We start from the raw sequence: 24,951 nt of genomic DNA on the forward strand, positions 1-24,951 counted from the left end.
CACCAGGGGTAGTTCGGTCTATAGGAAGGGGTTGTTTAGTAATTGTAGGTAATAAGGAGGAGTAGCTGAATATATTCAGTTAGGAGGAAAGAGAAGGGTATGCATGTACTAGCTTTTGCTAATTACTGCTGGAGAGTCCCAGGCTCTCGAATCCCTGTGGAAATTGTATCAATTTGGCTGATTAATATACATTTCACAACTTCTTGGTCAACTTGGATTATTTGCTCTATCTTGTTTTTGTTTTGGTACTGTTTTATTGGATTAATTCCAGAACTGCAGGTAGTCGGGCCTAACAAATTGGTATTAGAGCACTCGTTCGGGGTGCATGACGAACACGAGGATGGATTCTCGAATTGACTCGGTTGAATCTCAGTTGTCCGCCCTTCAAGATACAGTGCAATCGCAGTCGCATGATATGGCAGTTCTTACCGCGAAATTGGAGATGGTGATTAAGGGCCAAGCTCTTATCGCCTCTGAGTTGGCCGTGGGACGTTTTGGTGCTGACCGTCCCTCCGGCGTAGGCGAGCACTCTTCGGCCGGCTCTCCTCCATTGGGTGGGTCGTCTTTTCGTGGGGGCGAGGGTGGCCATCGATCGGATTTCCGAGCTCGGAAGATCGAGCTGCCTGTGTATTCGAGGGCTGACCCCGATGAGTGGACATATCGGGCAGAGAGGTACTTTGGGTTGCAGCGGTTGTCGGAGGCTGAACAAATAGAAGCTGCGGTGATGTGTTTGGAGGGGGCGGCCCTCCATTGGTTTCGTTGGAGAATCTTTGGAGGCCGATTGCTTCATGGGAAGAGCTGAAGTCGTTGATTGTCAAACGGTTCAGGCCAGTCACGAAGGGTTCCCTGTACGACCGCTTGCTGAACCTCCGGCAGACGTCCTCGGTCCAGGATTACAGGCGTCCACGCTGGGGACGATGGAGGATTCAATGCTGGTGTCCACGTTCCTCAAGGGCCTGAAGATGGAGATTCAGGGCCCACTGCGAATCCTTAAGCCTGCGGGCTTGGCCCAACTCATGGAATTGGCAGAGGTGATAGAGGCTAATCAGTCCTTGGTTAGGACTTCTCGGGTTGGGCTTGGGCCGCCCAAAACACACCCCATCCCAACTCGGCACTTGGGTCCCTTGCAACTCGATACGTCCAGAGGTCCTTTTCCCTCTTCGGCGGCTACATCACCGCAGGCGACTTCTCCGACTACACCAGCGGCCGCCTATCGTCGCCTAACAGAAGTTGAGATTCAGGATCGGAAAACACGTGGAGTGTGTTTCAAATGTGAAGGCAAATGGCGTCGGGGGCATGAGTGCAAGTTCCCTGAGTTGCAGATTGTGTTGGTATAGGATGATACTCCTGTGGAGGAGGCCGACGAGTCGCTTGAGGAGCTGCTGGGTATGGGCCCTGATGCGCCGCCGTCAACGGGGTTGGAGGCTCAATTGGTGGAGGTGTCACTGAACTCGGTAGTGGGTTTGACTTCGCCCAAGACGATGAAGCTACTGGGCAGTATCCGTGGACAGGACGTGGTCGTTCTTATTGATAGTGGGGCGACCCACAACTTCCTTACCGCTAAGTTAGCATCGAAGCTGCAACTTCCCATATCTCGCACTAAAGCGTATGGGGTCCAAATGGGGACGGGACAGGCAGTCAAGGGGGAAGGGGTGTGTCGCTCGGTTCTGTTGGCTTTGCAAGAGTTGGAAATTGTTGCTGATTTTCTACCACTACCGTTGGGCAGCATGGATGTAATTCTGGGAATTCAGTGGCTTGAGACATTGGGGGGCACGTACCATTACTGGAAGGACCACATTATGAAGCTGAACGTTGGTGGCAAAGCTTTTACGTTGCGGGGTGACCCCTCCCTGCATAAGACCAGAGTTTCCTGAAGGCCATGCAGAAGATTTTGCAACAAGAACGGCAAGGGGTTTGGGTAGAGTTGGGGATGTCCACGATTGAGCCAAATGTGGGAGAGCTGCCGAGTAAAGCCAAGGCATTACTTCAGATGTACAGTTCGGTCTTTGATGTGCCGTCGACACTACCACCACACCGGAGTCGTGACCATGCCATTTCCCTGCGTCCAGGAACCTTACCGATCAGCGTGCGGCCTTACCGTTACCCCCAAGTTCAGAAGGACGAGACAGAACGATTGGTGGGCGAAATGTTAGCCGCGGGAATAATCCGCCCAAGTACAAGTCCTTATTCCAGCACCATTTTACTGGTTAAGAAGAAGGATGGCAGCTGGCGTTTCTGTGTTGATTACCGAGCACTTAACCGAGAGACAGTCGCCGACAAGTTTCCTATTCCGGTTATTGACGAATTGTTGGATGAGTTGCATGGAGCCAAGATTTTTTCCAAGTTAGACTTACGTTCGGGCTACCACCAAATACGAGTGCAACCGGAAGATATTCCCAAGACGGCTTTCCGCACCCACGAGGGCCATTATGAGTTTGTTGTCATGCCGTTTGGGCTGACGAATGCCCCCGCCACTTTTCAGTCCCTCATGAATGAAGTTTTCAAACCGTTTTTGAGGCGATTTGTGCTGGTTTTCTTTGACGACATCCTTGTTTACAGCCCGGACAGCGACACACACTTGGAACATTTGGATTTGGTCTTCCAGACGTTAGAACAGCATCAGCTATATGCTAATCTCAAGAAGTGTTGTTTCTTCCAATCTCAATTGGAATACTTGGGTCATATCATTTCAGCTGAGGGGGTCGCCGTTGACCCCACAAAAGTTCAAGCCATGGTTGAATGGCCGCTGCCCACAACATTTAAAGAGTTGCGGGGTTTCTTGGGGTTGACCGGTTATTACCGGAAGTTTGTCGCAGGTTATGGGACCATAGCACGGCCTCTCATGGACCAACTGAAAAATGACCAATTTGGGTGGTCAACGGCAGCCACTGAAGCCTTCTTAGCACTCAAGACAGCACTAGTATCCGTGCCCGTGCTGGCTCTTCCAGATTTTACCAAGCCTTTCGTGGTGGAGACAGATGCCTCGGGATATGGCATTGGGGCGGTACTCATGCAAGGGGGACGGCCCCTTGCGTATCTCAGTCAAGCGCTTAAACCGCGCGCCCAATTGAAGTCAATTTACGAGAAGGAGTTCATGGCAATTGTACTAGCCATTTTGAAGTGGCGACCTTACTTGTTGGGTAGGAAATTTGCAGTGCGCACAGATCAGAAGAGCTTAAAGTTTCTGTTAGAGCAGCGTTTAGTATCGCAAGAACATCAGAAGTGGTTGGTAAAAATATTGGGTTATGATTTTCAGGTTCAGTTTCGCCAGGGGTGGGTAATAGTGCGGCTGATGCACTCTCACGGCTGCCACAGGTGGATTGAGCTGTTTTGTCCTCCTCTACTTGGTTGGATTGGGATGTGGTCTCGCGGGAAGTGCAGCAAGACAAACTGTTCGGGAGAGTGATTGCTGACCTTACCCAAGGGAAAGCAGTTCCGGGATTCGCTTGGGAGAGTGGGCGACTATTGTACAAGGACAGATTGGTTTTGACAGCTTCTTCTTCCTTGCTACCAGAATTTTTGCGGGATTATCATTGCTCACCGATTGGAGGACACTCAGGTGAGTCGCGTACTTATCAGCGATTGCGACGGGATGTGTATTGGCCAGGTATGAAGAAGGCGGTGACGGATTTTGTGCGTCAGTGTGAGGTATGTCAGCGGAACAAGAGCATGGCCATGTCCCCTGCGGGATTATTACAACCACTACTGCTGCCCGAGCGGGTTTGGGAAGATGTGTCCATGGATTTCATTGAAGGGCTGCCCAAGTCGAAAGGGGTAGATTCGATATTGGTAGTGGTGGATCGACCGAGTAAATATAGCCATTTTATTGGCCTAAGGCATCCTTTCAATGCCCGGATCGTGGCTGAGAAATTCCTTGACTTTGTGGTCAAGTTGCATGGAATACCGCACTCGATAGTATCTGACCGGGACCGCATCTTTCTCAGCAATTTTTGGACATAAATGTTTCGTTTACAAGGTACAGAACTGAAGCGGAGTACCGCGTACCACCCCCAGACCGACGGCCAAACTGAAGTGGTAAATCGCTGCCTTGAGACGTATTTACGCTGTTTTGCATCCGAGAAGTCGAGGGTGTGGGCGAAGTGGCTGTCTTGGGCTGAATATTGGTACAATACGACGTTTCACTCAGCTCTGGGATGCACCCCTTTTAAAGTACTTTATGGCCGAGATCCTCCAACTTTGATTCGCTACGAGAATGGCAACACAACGGCGGTGGCTGTCGAGCAGTTATGGGAGGACCGGGATGCATTTTTAGACGATTTAAAGATGCATTTACTGCAGGCACAACAGAAGATGAAGATAGCGGCAGATTTGTCTAGGCGACATGTGGAGTTTCAGGAGGGGGATTTGGTGTTTGTGAAACTCCGACCCTACCGACAAACGTCCTTGGCCATTCGGAAGAATGAAAAACTGGCTGCAAGTTTTTATGGTCCCTTTAAGGTGCTGTCTCGGATTGGGGCAGTAGCGTATCGCTTGGACCTGCCCGCTACGTCAGCCATCCACCCTATTTTCCATGTGTCTCAGCTCCGCGCTGCTGTCGGGGCGTCACACTCTTCGCCCACTCTCCCTCCAACATTGACTGCTGATTTGGAGTTGATTGTTGAACCTGAAGCGCTCCTCAATGTCCGTCATGCCAAGGACGACCCAAACCAGCAGCTCGAAGTGTTAATCCAGTGGAAAGACTTACCGCTGTTTGAAGCCACGTGGGAGAAGTTTGAGACCATTCACCATCAATTTTCGTCTTCTAACCTTGAAGACAAGGTTAAAGATATAGGGGGGGTAATGTTAGGCCTCCTATTCGGCTCACTTATGCTAGGAGAACCAAGTCCACGCACCAGGGGTAGTTCGGTCTATAGGAAGGGGTTGTTTAGTAATTGTAGATAATAAGGAGGAGTAGCTGAATATATTCAGTTAGGAGGAAAGAGAAGGGTATGCATGTACTAGCTTTTGCTAATTACTGCTGGAGAGTCCCAGGCTCTCGAATCCCTGTGGAAATTGTATCAATTTGGCTGATTAATATACATTTCACAGCTTCTTGGTCAGCTTGGATTATTTGCTCTGTCTTGTTTCTGTTTTGGTACTGTTTTATTGGATTAATTCCAGAACTGCAGGTAGTCGGGCCTAACAAATTCTTCTAAATTTTTTGACTCTTACATACCTTGTTCAGGAGATCAAAAAGTTAAAATAGCTGATGGTAATTTCTCATCCATTGTAGGAAAAGGTTTAATTAAAATTTCTAAGGGGATAGATCTTAAATTTGTCATCCATGTTCCTAAACTTACTTGCAATCTCTTAACTGTCAGCAAATTATCTAGAGATTCTAATTGTTGTGTGGTTTTCTATGAATCCCATTGTGTTTTTCAGGACCAGAGTTCGGGGAAGACGATTGGCAGTGCTAGGATGATTAATGGACTCTATTATTTCGAAGATAAGGCTTCTGAAAATAAAATTGCTCAAGGATTTAGTAGCATTAGTTCTCTTTCTGTTTATGATCAAATAATGGTTTGGCATTATAGATTAGGCCATCCTAGTTTTTCTTATTTAAAACATTTGTTTCCAGCACTATTTAAACAGTTGAATCCTTTGTCTTTTCAATGTGAAAGTTGTTCATTGACCAAAAGCCAACGTAAATCTTATGTTAAATCTTCTTATCATCCTTCAAAACTGTTTTATCTGTTTCATAGTGATGTCTGGGGACCTTCTAAGGATACCACTAATTCTGGAAAAAATTGTTTGTTACTTTTATAGACGACCATACTCGTCTTTGTTGGGTTTATTTAATGAGGGAAAAATCCGAGGTTGAACAAATTTTTACCGATTTTTACAAAATGATTGAAAATCAATTTCAAACAAAAATCAGTATTTTAAGAACTGATAATGGAACAGAATACTTTAATCACATCTTGGGAAAATTTTTAAAAGAAAATGGTATTTTGCATCAATCTACATGTCGTGATGCTCCTGAACAAAATGGAATAATAGAAAGAAAGAATAAACACTTAATAGACAGATTTAGGGTAATATTTTTCTCTAATTTTATTTCTAATACACAACAGTGTATATAACATGTACAATAATTCTATAAGGAGAAACAAATCAAATAATAAAGATACAATAAATCCCTAAACTAATTCCCTAAAAATATGGTACAATAAAATCAAAATTATTATACAGCTATACCGTATAATAATAATAATAATAAAAAACTGATTTTCCAACACTCCCCCTCAAGCTGGACTAAAAATGTTCTCCATAGCCAGCTTGCTAGTCAGAAAATCAAATTGTTTCTTACACAATCCTTTTGTAAAAATATCTACCACCTGCTCTTTAGTAGAAACATAAGGCATGCACACTTGACCGCTCTCAATTTTCTCCTTAATAAAATTCTTATCTACTTCAACATGCTTTGTGCGATCATGAAGTACAGGATTATGAGCAATTGCAATAGCTGCCTTGTTGTCACAATATAACTTCATAGGAGATGATTGAGATGACTTCAGCTCTTCAAGCAGCCTTTTTGTCCATATAATTTCACAAATTCCATGAGCAACAGCTCTGAATTCAGCTTCAGCACTGCTTCTAGCCACCACACTTTGTTTCTTGCTTCGCCAAGTGACCAAATTACCTCCAACATATGAACAGTAGCCTGATGTAGATCTTCTGTCTACAATGCTTCCAGCCCAATCCGCATCAGTATAGGCTTCAATCTCTAGATGCCCTTGAGGTCTGAACAAGAGGCCTTTACCCGGTGTTCCCTTTAGATACCTTAGTATCCTATAGACTGCATCGAAATGCCTTGAACTAGGTGAATGCATGAACTGACTTACCATACTCAGAGAAAGCTATATCAAGTCGTGTATGAGACAAATAAATCAATCTCCCAACTAATCTTTGATAAAGCTCCCTGTCCTTCACACTTTTCAAGTCTTCAATAGCATGTAGTTTAACATTAGGTTCATTAGGTGTTTCAGCAGGTTTACAACCCATCATACCTGTCTCATTAAGTAAATCAAGCACATACTTACGCTGACTTACAAAAATACCTTCTTTGGACCTTGCAAATTCCATTCCAAGGAAGTATTTCAAAGGACCCAAGTCTTTAATTTCGAATTCCTCACCAAGTCTTCTTTTTAATCTCTCTTGTTCATCAATGTCATCCCCAGTTATCACAATATCATCTACATACACAATTAGAATAGCCATCTTTCCTTCCTCTGAATGTTTGTAGAACATAGTGTGATCCGCTTGACTTTGAGTGTAACCAAACAACTTCAATACCTTATCAAAGCTTTCAAACCAAGCTCTAGGAGACTATTTAAGACCATACAAGGATTTCTTCAATTTACACACTTTTCCAACTCCAAAGCTTTTTTCGAAACCTAGTGGGACACTCATATACACTTCCTCTTCAAGGTCTCCATTAAGAAAAGCATTCTTCACGTCTAACTGGTTCAAAGGCCAATTATAATTAACTGCTAAAGATAGTAGAATCCGTATAGAATTAATTTTTGCAACAGGTGCAAACGTCTCTTGATAATCTATTCCATAGGTTTGAGTAAAGCCTTTGGCCACAAGCCTCGCTTTATACCTCTCAATACTTCCATCAGCTTTGGATTTTATTGTGAACACCCATTTACACCCTACAATCTTCTTGTCCCTCGGTAACATTTCAATCTCCCAAGTCCCATTCTTTATCAAAGCATCCATCTCTTCATCCACTGCCAACTTCCATCTCGGTTCATCTAGTGCCTCCTGTATACTTCTAGGTACAACAAGTTCGGAAATATTAGTAATAAATGCTCTATAGTTATCAGATAGGCGATTGTACGAGATGTATTTGGCAATTGGATGCTTTGTACAAGCATGAGTTCCTTTTCTAAGAGCAATAGGAAGATCTAGAGTTTCAGATGTAGGGCTTGAAACAGGTTGTGAAGACAAAATATTATTTGGAGACAAAGAAGAACTAGGAATAGAAGAAGAATTACCTGGGGTACTTGAAGAACCATTGTTCGGGGCTTCCGTTTGGTCTTGTGCAGGGATGATTGGATGGTCTCTACTTCTTTCACAAATGTTCTTCCTTGAATAAACCACAGGCTCAAGATTGTTACGATTTTTAATCAATCGTAACATTTCTGTTTCTGACAAACCAAGGTCAAATTCGGATTCAATAGATGTAGGCTGAGTTTTCTCAAGAGAAACATCAAGAATAGTTTTAGGTAAAGGTTCAACAAGTTCCCAAAAATTTTGTACCGCTGAATTCTCTCCCTGAACAAAATTCTTTGAGAAATAAGGACTATTTTCAACAAAAGAAACATCCATAGTAATATAGATGCGTTTAGAGATAGGATTAAAACATTTATATCCCTTTTTATTTGGAGGATAGCCTAAGAAATTACATTTTTCAGCTCTAGGATCTAACTTAGACCTAGACCTTTTTGGAAGATGAACATACACAATACTCCCAAAAATCTTCAAAGGTAAATCTGAATTAATTCTAGAAGTAAGAAAGAATTTTTTGAAACATTTCAAAGGGGTAGTGTAATGTAAAACTTTAGTAGGCATTCTATTTATCAAATAAGATGCAGTAAGAACAGCGTCCCCCCATAAATATTTTGGAACATTCATATAAAACATCATGGCACGAGCTACTTCAACCATAGGTGTCAATGAGATCCAAATCTTGCCATATTCGCTTCAATGAATTGAAGTAAGAACAGTTTTCTTGTGATGTTTGCCATCTTCAACCATAGGTGTCAATGAGATCCAAATCTTGCCATATTCGCTTCAATGAATTGAAGTATTTTGTAACGCTGTCCTCCCCTTGCCTTATCTCTCCAAGTTTGAGATTCAACTCAAAAATTTGAGATTTATTTTCCAAATCAGAGTACATCTCAATAACTTGTCCCATAGTTCCTTTGTTGTGGGATAACACATAATTTGAGCTGAAATCTTCCTCCATAGAATTAACAAGCCACGCCATTACCATAGAGTTTTCTGCATCCCAATTGTCATAGGTGGGATCAGTCTCTAACGGAGCCTTCTTTTCACCAGTTAGATATCCCATTTTTCCTCGGCCTCGCATATACATCTGAACGGAATGATACCATCTCAGAAAGTTGTCTCCATTTAAGCGAATGGTGGTTATTTGGACAGAGTGGGATTCAACAGTGGTGGTTTTGGCTAGAACAGAGGTGGAATTAGTGGGATTGGCATTGATGGAGTTAGCTTGGGAGTTCGCAGGTTCACTGGAGTTTTCAGACATGGTGGGATTAGTTTGGGATGCAATTAGCAGCTAGGGATTATGCGATTGTGAAGAGATGAGGAAGATGAAGTTGTGTGATTAGGGTTAGGGAAGAGTGCGATTTTGGCTCAGATACCAAGAAGATATAATTTAGTAATTTTTGTACATTATTTCTAATACAAAAAACATGTATATATTGAGTACAAATGTCCCTATAAAAGAGGGAAAGAATAATTACAATAAATAAGAGAATAAACCTATTAACTACTCTCCTAATATTACAGAATAATATAACTTATAATAAACAAAATATCAACTATACAAAGCAGATGGCAGCATAGAGATACAAAGCGAGGCTGGTGACAAAGGGCTTCACTCAAACCTATGGCATAGAGTACCAGGAGACCTTTTCTCCTGTTGCTAAGTTAAACTCAGTCCGCATCTTACTTTCTCTAGCAGTTCATCATAACTGGCCCTTATTTCAGCTAGACATTAAAAATGCTTTTCTAAATGGTGAACTAGAAGAGGAGGTTGAAGGAAAATTTAAAAATGGAAAGGTATGTAAATTGAAAAAAAAAAATCTTTCTATGGCCTTAAGCAGTCACCACGGGCATGATTTTTGGGAAGGTTATAAAAAACATGGCTATAACCAGAGTCAGGCTGATGACAGCATGTTCTACAATCACTCAAGAAGTGGAAAAACAGTGGTGCTTATCGTCTATGTTGATGATATAGTTTTTACAGGAGATGTCTACACAGAACTTGCTGAGATTAAAAAATTGTTGTCAAAAGATTTTGAAGTCAAAGATCTTGGAAACCTCAAATATTTTCTTGGTATGGAGTTTGCAAGGTCTAAAGAAGGTCTAGTTGTCTCACAACGCAAGGATGTTCTGGATTTGTTAAGAGAAACAAATCAACTTATATGTAAACCTGCTAAAACACCTATGGAATACAATATAAAGCTTCAGCCTAAAAGTTCAGATGCACATGTGGATAAAGAGCGGTATCAATGATTAGTGGGAAAACTCATATTAGTCTCAGCCGACCAAATATTGCTTTTGCAACAAGTGTTGTAAGTCAGTTCATGCATTCTCCTGGAGTAGAACATTTTGATGCAGTCAAGAGGGTACTAAGGTACTCAAAAGACACTCTAGGAAAAGGGTTGTTGTTTAGAAAGAATAATACTCTTGGAGTAGAAGTTTACACAGATGCTGATTGGGCAGGAAGTGTCACTGACAGAAGATCAACCTCAGGCTACTACACCTCTGTGGGAGGAAACTTAGTTACTTGGCATAGTAAGAAACAAAGTGTGGTCGCACGAAGTAGGACTGAAGCTGAATCTAGGGCAATTGCACTTGGCATTGAGATATTATGGATTAAAAAACTTCTTGAAGAACTAAAGATGGGAATTCAATCACCAATGAAGGTTTACTGTGATAACAAATCAGCTATCTTAATAGCTCACAAACATATTCTTCATGATCGAACCAAACATGTGGAAATTAACAAACATTTTATAAAAGAGAAATTGGAGAACGGACTCATCTGTATGCCTTATGTTCCCACTTCAGGTTAGATTGTGACATTCTCACTAAGGGTTACCGACCAAGCAATTCGAATACTTAATTGGCAAGTTGTCCATGAAAGATATTTTCTGTCCAACTTGAGAGGGAGTGTTGAAAATCATAACCAAATCAGCAAAGATTTGGAATTATATAAATTATTTGTAATATAGTCTTAATAATTTGTAATTATCAGCAAATATATTTGTTTCCTAGTTTAGATAATTTTGTTCCTGATTCTTGGGGATTAGAACAGTCTATAATATTTTGTAGAATATTGATAGATGTCATATACCCTTATTTGCCTATTTAAAGGCTCTAATTCTATCAAAATAATACATCAGATTTTTTCCTCTGAGTTTTTAGTTAACTTACTGATAGAGAGTAAGTTACAAAACAATTTCGAAACAGGAAGAGCATTATCAAGAGCTAACAATGGGGAAAGTTGGATGGATCCAATTCTCGCAATGGCCGAGAATGAGCCATATACAACTGCATCTTTCAATTACCAGCACATGGGTGAGAAGCAATTTGTCATATCTATAATCTAAACAAACGAGGAAGTGACACTATAGGAAATAGGACAACTTTTGTTATCATGATGGGATAAAGAGCAAGAGGGATTAACTGAAAAATTGAGGAGATTAAAGAAGTTTTACGAGATGATCGACATGTTGGGTTTCTTCACTCATCATCAACTAGCCAAAGTTATCTTATATTTTTCACCACCTCCTTGAATTTCTCTTCTTCAACTAAGACAATTGAATCATTCTTTTTCCCAAAGCTACGGCTTTGGGTGTGTAGTTAAAAAAAAAAAAAAAAAAAAAAAAAAGAGGGCCCTAAAATGTTTTAATAAATTCCAATACATCTTGATTTTGTATTGAATCGGCACTAGACAAGGAATCTACTCGGTGGCTTTTTATTTCTCTTTCTTTAATAAACCATGAACAGAGGTTTCTCCTGCCCTTCATCATCATTGTCACCATCCACTTCCTTTAGCAATACCGACGAAATCTTACAAGATTTTGACCGGGAAATCCATCCAAAAGTGAATTACCACCCAGATGAAATTTCCTTTCTTTGACACTAGTCCTTATTTTTCCGTCTGGGCCCTTTTTGAATTACTAGGCTCGAAACTTCTATGAAATATTTCCTTATCTTTTGTCTTTGAATGGCCATGAAAAGAATCCGAAATACGTATATCTGGTACTAAATAAACTGCCTTCGCTGGCCAACCCGAGTGTGTTAGCTATGGGCTATTCCAAATTATTTGAAGCCCATACTCTTCGAGGCACGATCAAAGTAGCCCAAATAGAAAAATGCATCCAGTTTCGATAGTTTAAAATTTTATTTTCAAGTCACAGTTGGACAAATCTTGATGAAAGGAATAACAATATTCTTTTAAATTTATTACCAAAGTATCTCCATAAAACTCTCTGACGACTATCTCCCACTCTATGGCGTGAAACCCTGAAAGATTCACCCAATTAGTTACCTAAGGCATGCATTCTTCATTAACACAATCATCTATTTTCTCATATTGGAAATACCTATATCCAAATTATTACTTCCATATCACATTAGACAGTCTAAACTCCATAATTGCTCTATTTGTTATAGTAAGTAACTCATCCTCCGCCACCTGAACATCTTCAACTGAAGCTTACCACCATGATAGTTCTTGGATTTCATTGATGAATCCTTCCTCATTTCCACGTAGCTGGAGTCTTGCATGCAACAAAGATTTCACCTCAACCGTACTTTTCTCAATGTCTAACAAACCCCTACAGAGACCACCAATCGTTTTGAACACATAAAAATCCATAAGTTCTAGGATTAGTCTCTCCACCACCACCCAAATGTTCATGCAATCTCACAATTGGTTTGTGGTAGACCATGGAGAGAATGTGACTACTATAGTTGGAAGTAGAATCTAGCCTTTGATTTTCAATCTCTAACGTTCCCCTCCTCGTTAGAACACCATAATATGGCTAACTCGTAAAATAGTGGACTCAACCCCATATTTTTTTTCAAACACAATTAATCCCAAGTAGAACCACTTCCCAAGCTATCTCACTATGTCTTCAATGCATAATAACAGTGTTTCTCCAACATCTTGCATGGTGAGTAACCTTTTTTTTTTAAATTCTGATAGTTTACCGACTTCTTTAATTGAAATATCATTCCAAAGATCCCTCGCCTTTGCGATTCCTCCTTTTCTCTCGTAAACTGAAAGACTGCTTTTACTTTTTCTTCCAAACATTTTCATGTGCTTCGAAGTAACCCTTTGTATATCGCCTGTCAATAGCCTTCTATCCTTCCTCTCCAAACACTGACAAACAAAGTCTCAACCCATGTTGGTATTTGTTGCTTAGCATATTGAACGACTCACCCCATTGACATTTTTCGCCGATTTTGCTTCCTTAAGCCTTTATTCCAATGATGTTATTAAGACAATTTTCCAGTTTATGCTTATGAGATTATGATTTGTCTAGCCCCTCATATTTTTAAGATATTGAGAAAGGTTCCCTTTGGGTTGTGAAAGACTTCCATCAGTAGAATGGAAACTTGTTTCGAATGTTTCTTGAAACCAAAGCTCCATTTTTCAGTAAACCCTTAAAAACCTCAATAACCTAAATGACACTGTGAATGGAGATGACTAACTCATAGTTGGAGTGTTGAGTTCTCTAAGCAATCTTAATAACCCCTCCATCGATTGAGTGTGGGTATAAAGGCTTTATTTTATTTTTTTTGAAAAAGAGGTATAAAGGCTTTATTATGCTTAGTATAAAAACTCAAATACCTTTGTCCATAACTAGTGGAGTTATGAACTTTTTCCTTACCATGACCAATGGGGTCATGGAGTCCTTTCAGTCCAAGACAATTGTCGATGTGGCCATGGTAAATTTGAACCACAACACCCCTACTACACTATCACAAAAGATGTGAGAGCGTCATGCTACCTCAATAGAAGACAGTGCTCTTGTGTTGGTCGCATTTTCTTTAAATTGGAGACCGAGGGGGAAATTTAAGGGTTCTTGAGGTCTTCGCCAAGGGGACTCCCTGTCACCTTTCTTGTTTACCTTGGTTGTTGATGTTTTGGGTAGGATGATGGATAAGGCCAAGAGCGTCTCGGCGTTAAGAGGTTTCAAAGTAGGTAAAGATTTTGTGGAAGTCAGCCATCTTCAGTTCGCAGACGATACGATCTTTTTTGTGGACGATAATAAGTCTTTGTCAGTGTTGTTGGATATTCTGAAAGCCTTTAGTGTTGTTTCTGGACTTTCTATTAATTTGCAGAAATGTCAGTTGTTAGGGATTAACTTAGAGGAGGAAATAGTGGAGCTTCGTGCCAGGGAGATTGGGTGTGAGGTGGGTCAGTGGCCTATGAAGTATTTGGGTTTACCTCTGAGGGCTTCCCCTCGCAACAAAGGTTTTTGGGAGCCCATGGTTTTGAGCTGTGCTAAGTGGTTGGATGGGTGGAAGTGTGCTTTCCTTTCTAGGGGTGGTAGATTGACACTTATTCAATCGATTTTTTCTTCTATTCCGCTGTATTATATGTCACTTTTTCGTATTCCTAAAGGGGTGGCAAATGTTTTGGAAAAGTTGATGCGGGATTTTCTGTGGGAAGGTGCGGATCATTCTAAGTCCGATCATCTGGTCTCTTGGAAAGAAGTTTGTAAATCTCGGGATCATGGTGGTCTTGGTATTGTCAATTTGGACTCGAGAAATAAGGTTTTGCTCATGAAGTGGCTGTGGCGTTTTCCGTTGGAAAAGAACACTTTGTGGCATAGAGTGGTGCTGAGTAGATATGGGGGGATGGAGGATTTTGGGACACTGATAGAGGGGGCAGGTTGTCTGTTCGTGGTCCGTGGAAAAATATTTCTTCTCTTTATGAGGAGTATCTTCAGTTGGTTAGTTTCAAGGTGAGGAAGGGGGATCAAATTCGATTTTGGGAAGATGTTTGGATTCACAATGCTCCTTTAAAGGATCAATTCCCAGACTTATTTTTTATTTCAACGTCCAACAATTGTTGGATCAAGGATTTGGTGGTTTTTGGAGGTGAGGCGGGTTTGGAAACCCCGGGGTGGGATTTGTGTTTTAGAAGGAATCTGTTTGATAGGAAGGTTACCAGTCTCACTCAATTATTACATTTGTTAGAGAGGGTGGCTTTGCCAGCAATTTTAGAAGATCGGAGGGCTTGGACACCTGACGTTAATGAAGTCTTCTCTTGCAGGTCAGCCTTTTGGAGGTTAAGTTATGCTCATTTGGGTTCAGTACAGGATTGGGCAAAGTCTTTGTGGAAAAGTGTTTCTCCCTCGAAAGTTAAAGTGTTTGGTTGGTTAGTTTTCAACAATAAACTAAATGTTCATGAAAACTTGCAAAGGAGACCCTACCATTGTTTATCCCCTGGTTGGTGTGTTTGCTGTAAGCAGGCAGGGGAATCTACAAGCCATTTATTCATGGAATGTCATTTTTCAAGAGAAGTGTGGGGAAAAGTCTTAGCTAAGTTTGGTATTCTTTGTTGTATGCCCTCTAACTGTTCTCAATTGTTTTTGACTCGGTTAGGGGGCAGCAAGCGGGTTTCTCGTCTTTGGCAAACTACTATGTTAGCCACTTTTTGGGCCTTGTGGCTAGAAAGAAATAACAGAATTTTCGAAGATATTTTTAATTCAGCAGAGACTATTTGGGATAAGATAAAATTTTTGGTTGGCTACTTGGGTGTATAGAAACAAATGTTTTGCAGGGGTTGCATTCTATGACCTTATTAGAGATTGGAGCAATTTCTGGATTTAATTTTTGGGGGTGGGTTTGTTGTGGGGTTTTATTTTTGTTCTAGTTTGTAACCACGGTATTCCTCCGCCATAAGTGAGGGCTCTCAATTTTATTGGGAGGGGGTCAGCCTTTTATGACCTCTGTCTCTTTTTTCAAAAAAAAAGTGTTGGTCGCATTTTCTAGTCTATATGATATAATACCAGAACTAATTTCACAAAGAAAGAGACGAACTAACCCTCAATCATGTCTTGGTAAGAGATACTTGTCATCCAAATAAGGAGTTGACTAAGGCAAACATATAAAACTTACTTGAAATCGGTTGTGAAAGACATTTGGTACGTCAGAAAACATAACATCCCACATAAGTAGTCCAAAAATAGTCAACCATATGCCACTTTCTGTATGTACGCCATTCCATCCACCTTCCCCAACATAATATTGGAGGGCAAGCTGCTCCACCCCACATTGCTCATCATCTTCTCCATAGAACCTGCTCTTCATTCCAATCACAGAATTCAAAGGCCTCCCTTGAACATGAACCTAACTTGTATGCCAAAGAGTGAAGTCAAAGATTAGAATGTAACCACATCATATCCAGGTATTATTAGATATTTTTGATATCCAAGTCACAATTTTTAACAGATTTAAAATGCATATCACAGCTAAGCATTTACCTCGCTGATTTTCCTCTTGACCAAATTTGCAAAACTAGGAGTTTTCCATCGCCTAGGTGGCTTCCCTAATCGAAGGACCCGCCTCTGCAATGCCATTCTTGATCCAGCACGCACCCAAGTATCTAACAATCCACTTTCAGCAACTAAAAGGCTCTCATCATGATATCCTATATGCTCCAAGTCAATTGACAATCTTAGGATCCAAAATCCCCTTCTACCATCACAAGTAAAGCACTCTAGCAACCGTTTTAGTAAATATATTGCTTCATTATACCTGAGCAGAACAATAATTTTCTAAACATTCAACTAAAGAACCAAACTGAAGTCACCAGTAAACTAGATGAATGTCACAAATAACACACATGTAAAAAGTGTTGGTAAACATGATAAACCTTTACTCACAAGTAATTGTAACTGAAAAGGGAATAAAACTACATATATCCCAGCTGCCCACAGATGATAATCCAAACATAACAAAAATTTAAGGACTATCCTAGCCCAAACAGTGAAAAAAATGCTTACTCGTGAAGACATGCAATCATAAAATAGAGATATTTGAATTCACCAATTTTTACCTACGCTCACGCTCAAGAAAGGAAGTTCCTAGAGTAAGAACTTTAGAGTAGGCCAACGATGCTGAAAAACATGTAAGAGGTGAAACCATTGTTTCAGATGTCGTGGTTGCCATTGCTTTTGCATATGTATTGGACATACGTGATTCAGATATCTTTATGCATCTCAATACCAATTCATTGTCATTTTCATCAAGAGCTTGATCAATCATTTGTGCCACTTCAATGGCCTGAAAGTATATCCATGTGTCATAAACGTCATTAAACTTTACCATATTTCTTTTCTTTTTTTTTTAAGAAAAGGAATTGAAAGTAAAGAGAGCACCACCTCCTCATAAGCAAGCAGAGCATTTCTATTTGAGAAGATCTGTTCTGTGATTACACAGTTGTAAGTTGGATACTTAATAATTCCCAAATCAGCTAATAAAAAAGATGACAGATCCTGCTCTCCATTCAGAAAGAAAAGCCTCTACATAGACCACAAATGCAGAAAAAATTTAGAATGCATCAAAAACAATTGCTTGGGTGCTGGTGTGTATTGGCTGAGCAATAGAAGACAGAACCTCAGCACGCCACAAAAGAGATTCTGCCTTGGAAGATATTTTAACACAGGCACCTGTTCTCTCCAAAATCATTCTTGGTAATGTTGAGCTGCAAATAACAATCATGAACATGACAGATAAAAACTTGAATGATTTGTGAACAAGAAACAAGAATATATTTATAATTATAAATAGAGAATAATTATATACCACACTCCGTCTTTATACGAAGAAAGGAGAGATGCAATAAGTTCCCGCTTTCTTGTGCCAAAATTACAACTCTATAACCTCCACAGAAGCACAAACAAATATTGAAAAAGTAACAGCCATCAGATGACCAAATAATTTTATTCAATAAAAAAAAATTACAGCCAAAGGTTAATAAAAGTAATTTCATTTATCCTGGAAAAGTGTATGAGAAAATTCTTTGTATGCAATGCATTCCTCATCTAGCTTAATATGGAGGAAAAAATAATTTGTGTTCGAAGTGGACCTAAATGTACGTAGAACAAAGTAATGAAATGCACATGGTTACTTCATTACTGTTTAAAGAAGGAAATTAAATATTCTGAAAGGCATATATGACTATTCGGGTTAAATATAGAGTTTAAGTTTCTTTGGTTTGAGTTATATTTGAAGAACATTTGACTTTTATAATGATTTAACCTGACACGAGACTTAGGTCTAGTGGTTACACTGGAAAATGATATTAGAAAATATTCTCTGATGATTTTTAATATTGAAGCTGATATGCCTATTTATAGACTGCACATGGAGAGAAATACATGGCTGGAATACAATCAGCCTGCTAGCTATACAATCTGCCAGCTAAATCAAATCCTAGACACAAAGTAGCTAAATCAAATAATCCTAGGAATTGGGGATAACAATACTAATAGATATAGCAGAATCAGTTTCCTTAAAGGGAATGATTCTGAATATCTACAAAATATTTACATATATTACACCACCCCTCTCAAGCTGGAACATATAGATCCCACATGCCCAGCTTGCATACTAGTTCTTCACAACTTTCTTTGAATAGGCCTTAAGTCAACGAATCAGCAGCTTATTGCTGGCTTGGTACATACTGTGAGTTTGTGAATAATAGTTGTTTATTCGTCAAAGAGAATTGCCTTTTAATAGGCAGATTACAACTGAAAACTATAGGCTAAGCTGTACAATAAATCTAGGTCAACTAATCTCCTAAAAATCAGGAATAAACAATATATTAGGAAATAATATAATTCTGTTTCCCTAAAGGAATGATACTGAATAAATACAAAATATTTACATAATTCTACACATACACCACACACAACTCCCAATTTTCGATCCTTTCTTTGATAAAGTGACTATCTAATTCCACATGTTTAGTTCTACAGTGATGAACTGGATTATGTGCTATGTTTATCGCTGATCAGCAGTCGCTATATAGTTTCATAGGGCTGATTCTTTGAAGTTTCAACTCTTCAAGTACACGCTTAATCCAAATTAGCTCGCACACTCCTTGAGCAAGGGCTCTAAGCTCAACTTCTGCACTGCTGCAAGCCACAACCAATTGCTTTTAACTCCTCCAAGTAACAAGGTTTCCCCACACTTTGGTACAATACCCAAATGTTGACCTTCTATCCTCAATGGAGCCAACCCAGTCCGCATCTGTCAAGGCTTCCCCATCTCTATCTTCATTTTTTCTAAACAGTATTTCATTTACTGGTGTCTTTTTGAGGTACCTTAGTATCGGAAGAAAATATTGTTTTATTTTCTTTTATTATTCTTTATTATTTCAGTATCATCTAGAATGGGAAACCAAGTTGTTTAGAATATTTTGTTTCCTCATTTAGGTGATTTTAGGTTTATTGTAATTATCCTAGAATATATGATATTCAATACCAAATTTGTCTATAGGTTGTACAATGTCTAGTTAAATAGCATAGCTCTTAAGAAATAAAATATCAAAAGCTATTTTCCACATGGTATCAGATCCAGTCACTTTACCACTTATGCTCCCTGCCCAAGTACTCAAAAAATTAAAAGTGTTGATGGTTCTCTTTCTTCTGTGGCTGGTAAAGGATCTATACAATTATCATCTACCATTCTACTACATGATGTTCTCCATGTTCCCAATCTTTTCTGCAATATTTTGCTAATTTCTCACCACTTGGTTGTAACTTTTAGGATATGTCCTCGGGGAAGATGATTGTGAATGCGAAGGCATGTAGCAGACTGTATTAATTTGATCTATCTCCTCCTGCTCAAGTTGATAAAGCTTTTATTTCTGATTGTATTTCCTCACATAATAATGATATTATTCTGTGGCATTATAGGGTAGGCCACCCTAGTATTTCATATTTGAAACATTTACTTCCCAAGTTATTTCAAAATAAAGACTTGTGCTTATTTCATTGTGACACTTCTCAATTGGCAAAGATACACGTGTTGTTTTTCATTCTATACCTTACAAATCAACTCAGCCTTTTAATCTCATTCGTAGTGATATATGGGGACCATTTAGAATAACAAATACTACAAATACAAAATGGTTCATCACTTTTATTGATGATCACACACATGATAGTTGGGTCCTTATTTTCTAAGTTATTTCAGAATAAAGACTTGTGCTTATTTCATTGTGACATTTGCCAATTGGCAAAACATACACGTGTTGTTTTTCGTTCTATACCTTACAAATCAATTCAGCCTTTTTTTAAAAAATAAAAGAGACAGAGGTCAATGGAAGTTGACCTCCTCCCAATAAAATTGAGAGCCCTCACTTATTGTGGAGGAAAACCGTGGTTACAAATAGGAACAAATAAAAGGAAAAAAAACCCCACAAACAAACCCACCCCAAAAAGTTAAGTCCAAAAATTTCTCCAATCCCTAGAAAGATCAGAGAAGGCGACTCCAGCAAAACATTTGTTTCTATACACCCAAGTAGCCACCCAAAATTGGATCTTTTCCCAAATATTATCTGCTGAGTTGGAGATATCTTCGAAGATTCTGTTATTTCTCTCTAGCCATAGAGCCCAAAAAGTTGCCAACACAGTAGTTTGCCAAAAACAGGAAACCCTTTTTCCGCCCCCTAACCTAGATAGAAACAGTTGAGAACAGTTAGAGGGCATACACCAGAGAATACCAAACTCATCGAAGACTTTCCCCCACACCTCTCTAGAAAGAAGACTCTCCAAAAATAAATGGCTAGTGGATTCCCCTGCCTACTTACAACAAGGGCACCACCCAGGAGACAAACTATGGTAGGGTCTTCTTCGTTGCAAATTGTCGTGGACATTTAATTTGTCGTTGAAAACCAACCAACCAAACACTTTGACTTTAGAGGGAGAAACACTTTTCCACAAAGGTTTTGCCCACTCCAGAACAGGACCCAACTGAGCATAACTAAGCCTCCAAAAGGCCGACTTGCAAGAGAAAACTTCATTAACGTCTGGTAACCAAGCCCTTCGATCCTCCAAAATATCTGGCAAAGCCACCCTCTCTAACAAAAGTAATAATTGAGTAAGACTAGTGATCTCCCTATCGAACAAATTCCTTCTAAAGCGCAAATCCCAACCCTGAGTATCCAAGCCCGAAACTCCACCAAAAACCAACACATCCTTAACCAAACAGTTCCTGGATGTAGAAATCAAAAATAAATCTAGGAATTGGTTCTTTAGCGGAACCCCACTAATCCATACATCTTCCCAGAAACGAATACGATCCCCTTTCCCCACCCTGAAACACACCATCTGAAGATACTCCTCGTAGAGAGAAGAAATATTCTTCCACGGACCCCGAGCAGATAGCCTCTCTCCTCTACCAGTGTCCCAGAACCCTCCATCCCCCCCGTACCTACTCAACACCACTCTATGCCACAAAGTATCCTTCTCCAAAGGAAAGCGCCACAACCACTTCATGAGGAGGGCCTTATTTCTAGCCTCCAGATTGCAAATACCAAGGCCACCGTGGTCCCTAGATTTACAGACTTCTTTCCAAGAGACCAAATGGTCCGTCTTAGCGTGATCCGCACCTTCCCAAAGAAAGTCCCACATCAACTTTTCCAAAACATCAACCACCCCTTTAGGAATACGGAACAGCGACAAATAGTATACTGGAATAGAAGAAAGAATCGATTGAATGAGTGTCAATCTACCTCCCCTAGAAAGGAAGGCACACTTCCACCCATCCAAACGCTTTGCACAACTAGAAACTACCGGCTCCCAAAAGTCTTTGTTGCGAGGTGAAGCCCCCAAAGGTAGACCCAAATACTTCATAGGCCACTGACCCACCTCACACCCAATCTCCCTAGCCCGAAGTTCCACTAAATGCCCCTCCAAATTAATCCCCAACAATTGGCATTAATTCAAATTAATAGAAAGTCCAGAAACCACACTGAAGGCTTTAAGAATTTCCAACAAAGTTGACAAAGACTCATTATCTTCCACGAAAAAGATCGTATAGTCTGCGAACTGAAGATGACTGACTTCCACGAGATCTTTTCCTATTTTGAAACCTCGTAACGCCGATACGCTCTTGGCCTTATCCACTATCCTACCCAAAACATCAGCAACCAAGGTGAACAGGAAAGGTGAAAGGGAATCCCCTTGGCGAAGACCTCTAGAACCCTTGAATTTCCCTCTCGGTCTCCCATTTAAGAACACAAAAAAGGAAGCGGAAGACAAACACCCCCGCATCCACTTCCTCCAAACCACACCGAAACCTTTCTTTTTCAGAACGAAACCCAAGAAATCCCAATCAACACAATCATATGCTTTAGCAAAATCAATTTTGAAAACCCACCCCTTCTTGCCTTTACTACGATATTCCTCCACTGCTTCGTTAGCCACCAGCACTGTATCCAAAATCTGTCTACCCTCTACAAAAGCTCCTTGAGTCTCAGCTATTGTATCAGAAAGAACTCCTCTGAGACGACCAGCCAGCACCTTTGAAATAATTTTGTAGAGGCTTGTCACCAAACTGATTGGCCTGAAATCTCGCACCCGACAACTATCCAGCTTCTTCGGAATAAGACAAATGTATGTTTTATTGGTCCTCCCATGAATAACCCCATCCTTGAAAAAACCATCGAACACTGCTTGGAGATCATTCTTAACCGTATCCCAATTATCCTGATAGAAAGCCATAGAGAATCCATCCGAACCCGGGGCCTTAGACCCATCACAGTCGAAAACTGAGCGACGAATTTCGTCCTCCGAGAAAGGCCGCTCAAGGAGAGAGGACAGAAAAGAGGGAATAGGCTCCCAAGAAATACCTTCCACACCACTCCATCTCCTACCGACCGAACAATACAACTTGGAGTAAAAATCTACAATTGCCTTTTCAATGTCCCCATCTTTGTCAAGGACTGCCCCATCCTCAAGTTCAATTCTGGAAATGAAATTCCTAGCTTTACGAGCGCTCAGGATACTATGGAAAAGCTTAGAATTAGAATCTCCTTGTTTAGCCCATTTACATTTCGACTTAAACCAAACTCCTCTCTCCTCTTCAAAGACAACTTGCTGCCATTCTTTCTTAATCTTCCTATGCTCCAAAAGAAGTTGTTCATTCCACTGACCACCTTCCTCTAATCTATCCAACTCGAACATTCTTTTTTCCAAAGACTGTTTGAGCAAAGATCTTGCCCTAAAAACTTCCTTGCTCCACCCCTTAACTTTATCTTTAATTGAGGACAGTTTTTCCATGAAACCATAACCCGGCCACCCCAACAACGGAGACGAATTCCACCACTTCTGACAAAGAGCCTTGAAATCTTTATGCTCAAGCCAGGAATTATCAAATCTGAACGGGCTGGGTCCCCACGAAGGAGGGTTAGAATCCAACACAATAGGACAATGATCAGAGACAATACGAACACTTCTTGGCGAATGAAAGGGTAAGACTCTGTCCATCAAGGCGAAAATAAAAATCTGTCGAGCCTACTACAAACAGGCCTTTGTCTGAAATTAGTCCAAGTGAACCGACCATTATGGAGCTTAGGATCTACCAAATTCATCTCTCTAATTAGCGCATCAAAATTCTTCATACTTCTCGTAATGGTTACGCTATTGAGTTTCTCATCTCCCCTCCTAACCACATTAAAATCTCCCCCCAAACACCAGTGTGTACCACAAATGACACTCAAACCTGCTAATTCATCCCAAAAACTATCCCACTTTCCATAAACCACTGGCCCATAAACACCGGAAAACCACCAAGGGATCTTACCCTCAGCTTCAATGCGAATGGAGACGGTGAACTCCCCTACCAAAGAATCTGAAACAGAGACACTACGAGTATCCCAAGCCACTAAAGTCCCCCCTGATCTTCCAATTGCCGGCTAAAAGATCCAAGCTTTAAATCTGGATCTCCAAATACTTCCTATGAACCTCCTCTCTATAATACCCTTTTTCACCTCTTGAAGCACAGTTATATCTGGATTGACTTTGCAAATGGTTTCTTTAATTGCCCGCCGCTTCTCTTTATTGCCATTACCCCTAACATTCCATGATAAAATCTTCATGGGACTTTTTGACACCCAAAGTTACTCTTCTTGACATAATTAACATTGAACTCAAGTTTCTTTAGTTCTCGTGCACTCTTTTTAGGCATAGATGAAAGGCTCCCGACACCTTCCTCCCCTTCATTACTAGAAAGTAGTGAAATTCCAAACGATTCCATCACAGAAGCCAACCTTGAGAAGTCGTGAGGACTATTCGCCTGAACCACAGAATTTTCCTCTGAACCCACGATAGCTTCCTCAAGACGAGGAACCTGTTGAGCCTCAAATTCTTCCTCTACAACATCGCCACACCACAACCTTCTAGCATGAACTATGATATCTTCGATATCCTCCTTGTCTGCATCACAGTCCAAATCTAAATCATCCTCCTCTGAACTACACCTTTCCGAAAGGCCATCCTCCACTGGAACAAGGATTTCATCTTCTTCCAAAACTTGTTCTGTGGCCATTGTAGTTTCGAACTGTTCTTCTAAAAGAGAAGTACTTTCAGGAAATAAATCTTTTGGCCTACGACGATACACGTTCAGACTTTTAGTTAATATCTCACTGCTTGTCTCTTCCTCTGTTGACTGATGCAGAGAAACCTCCCCACGGCTAGACACTTTTTCTGAATGGTCCGACCAAAGAAATATTCTGCCCTTGCAGAAAGCCTCACAAACCTTTGGGCTTCTAATCCTACAAGAAGGTTTGGACCATCTGTCTTTTATAACCTTCATGGGCCGGCAGCCTAAATTAAAATCCACTAAGATTGGATTGAAGAGAGCCCCAACGTGGGGAAATTCAATTTTAAAAGAAGCAGCCCCACTTTCCAATGTGAAGGCCCAGCCCAATCCACCAAAAGAAAGGCTTGTTTGAAAATCCAGCACAGTCCACTTATTCTTTATAAGACTACACGTGGCCTCCTTTTTCTTATCAATACAAGATAAATCTGAAAAAAGTCTATTGAAAATAGACTTTAAAGAGGAGCAAGAATTAAGGGAAACGATCCCTGAATATCTGCGATCATCAACCTTGGAAACTGGAGGCACGTTACTGATTCCAATAGACTGGAAACC

At 40.4% G+C, this 24,951-nt stretch overlaps 1 protein-coding gene across 5 annotated transcripts in view; it reads right to left on the bottom strand.

The window, feature by feature from the left end:
- LOC133818959 (fanconi-associated nuclease 1 homolog) overlaps positions 1-24,951 on the bottom strand; it is a 62,942-nt gene that overhangs the window by 17,765 nt on the left and 20,226 nt on the right. For all 5 annotated transcript variants that reach the window (XM_062252092.1, XM_062252091.1, XM_062252093.1 and 2 more), the window contains 6 exons: positions 17,593-17,663; positions 17,404-17,491; positions 17,169-17,309; positions 16,844-17,070; positions 16,269-16,542; positions 15,904-16,134 (listed from right to left, as the gene is read on the bottom strand). In XM_062252092.1, the coding sequence (XP_062108076.1) occupies positions 15,904-16,134; positions 16,269-16,542; positions 16,844-17,070; positions 17,169-17,309; positions 17,404-17,491; positions 17,593-17,663 (1,032 nt within the window). The remainder of the gene's footprint in view (positions 1-15,903; positions 16,135-16,268; positions 16,543-16,843; positions 17,071-17,168; positions 17,310-17,403; positions 17,492-17,592; positions 17,664-24,951) is intronic.

The sequence above is a fragment of the Humulus lupulus genome, chromosome 2, assembly GCF_963169125.1.
Source record: "Humulus lupulus chromosome 2, drHumLupu1.1, whole genome shotgun sequence".
Classification (NCBI taxonomy): Eukaryota; Viridiplantae; Streptophyta; class Magnoliopsida; order Rosales; family Cannabaceae; genus Humulus; species Humulus lupulus.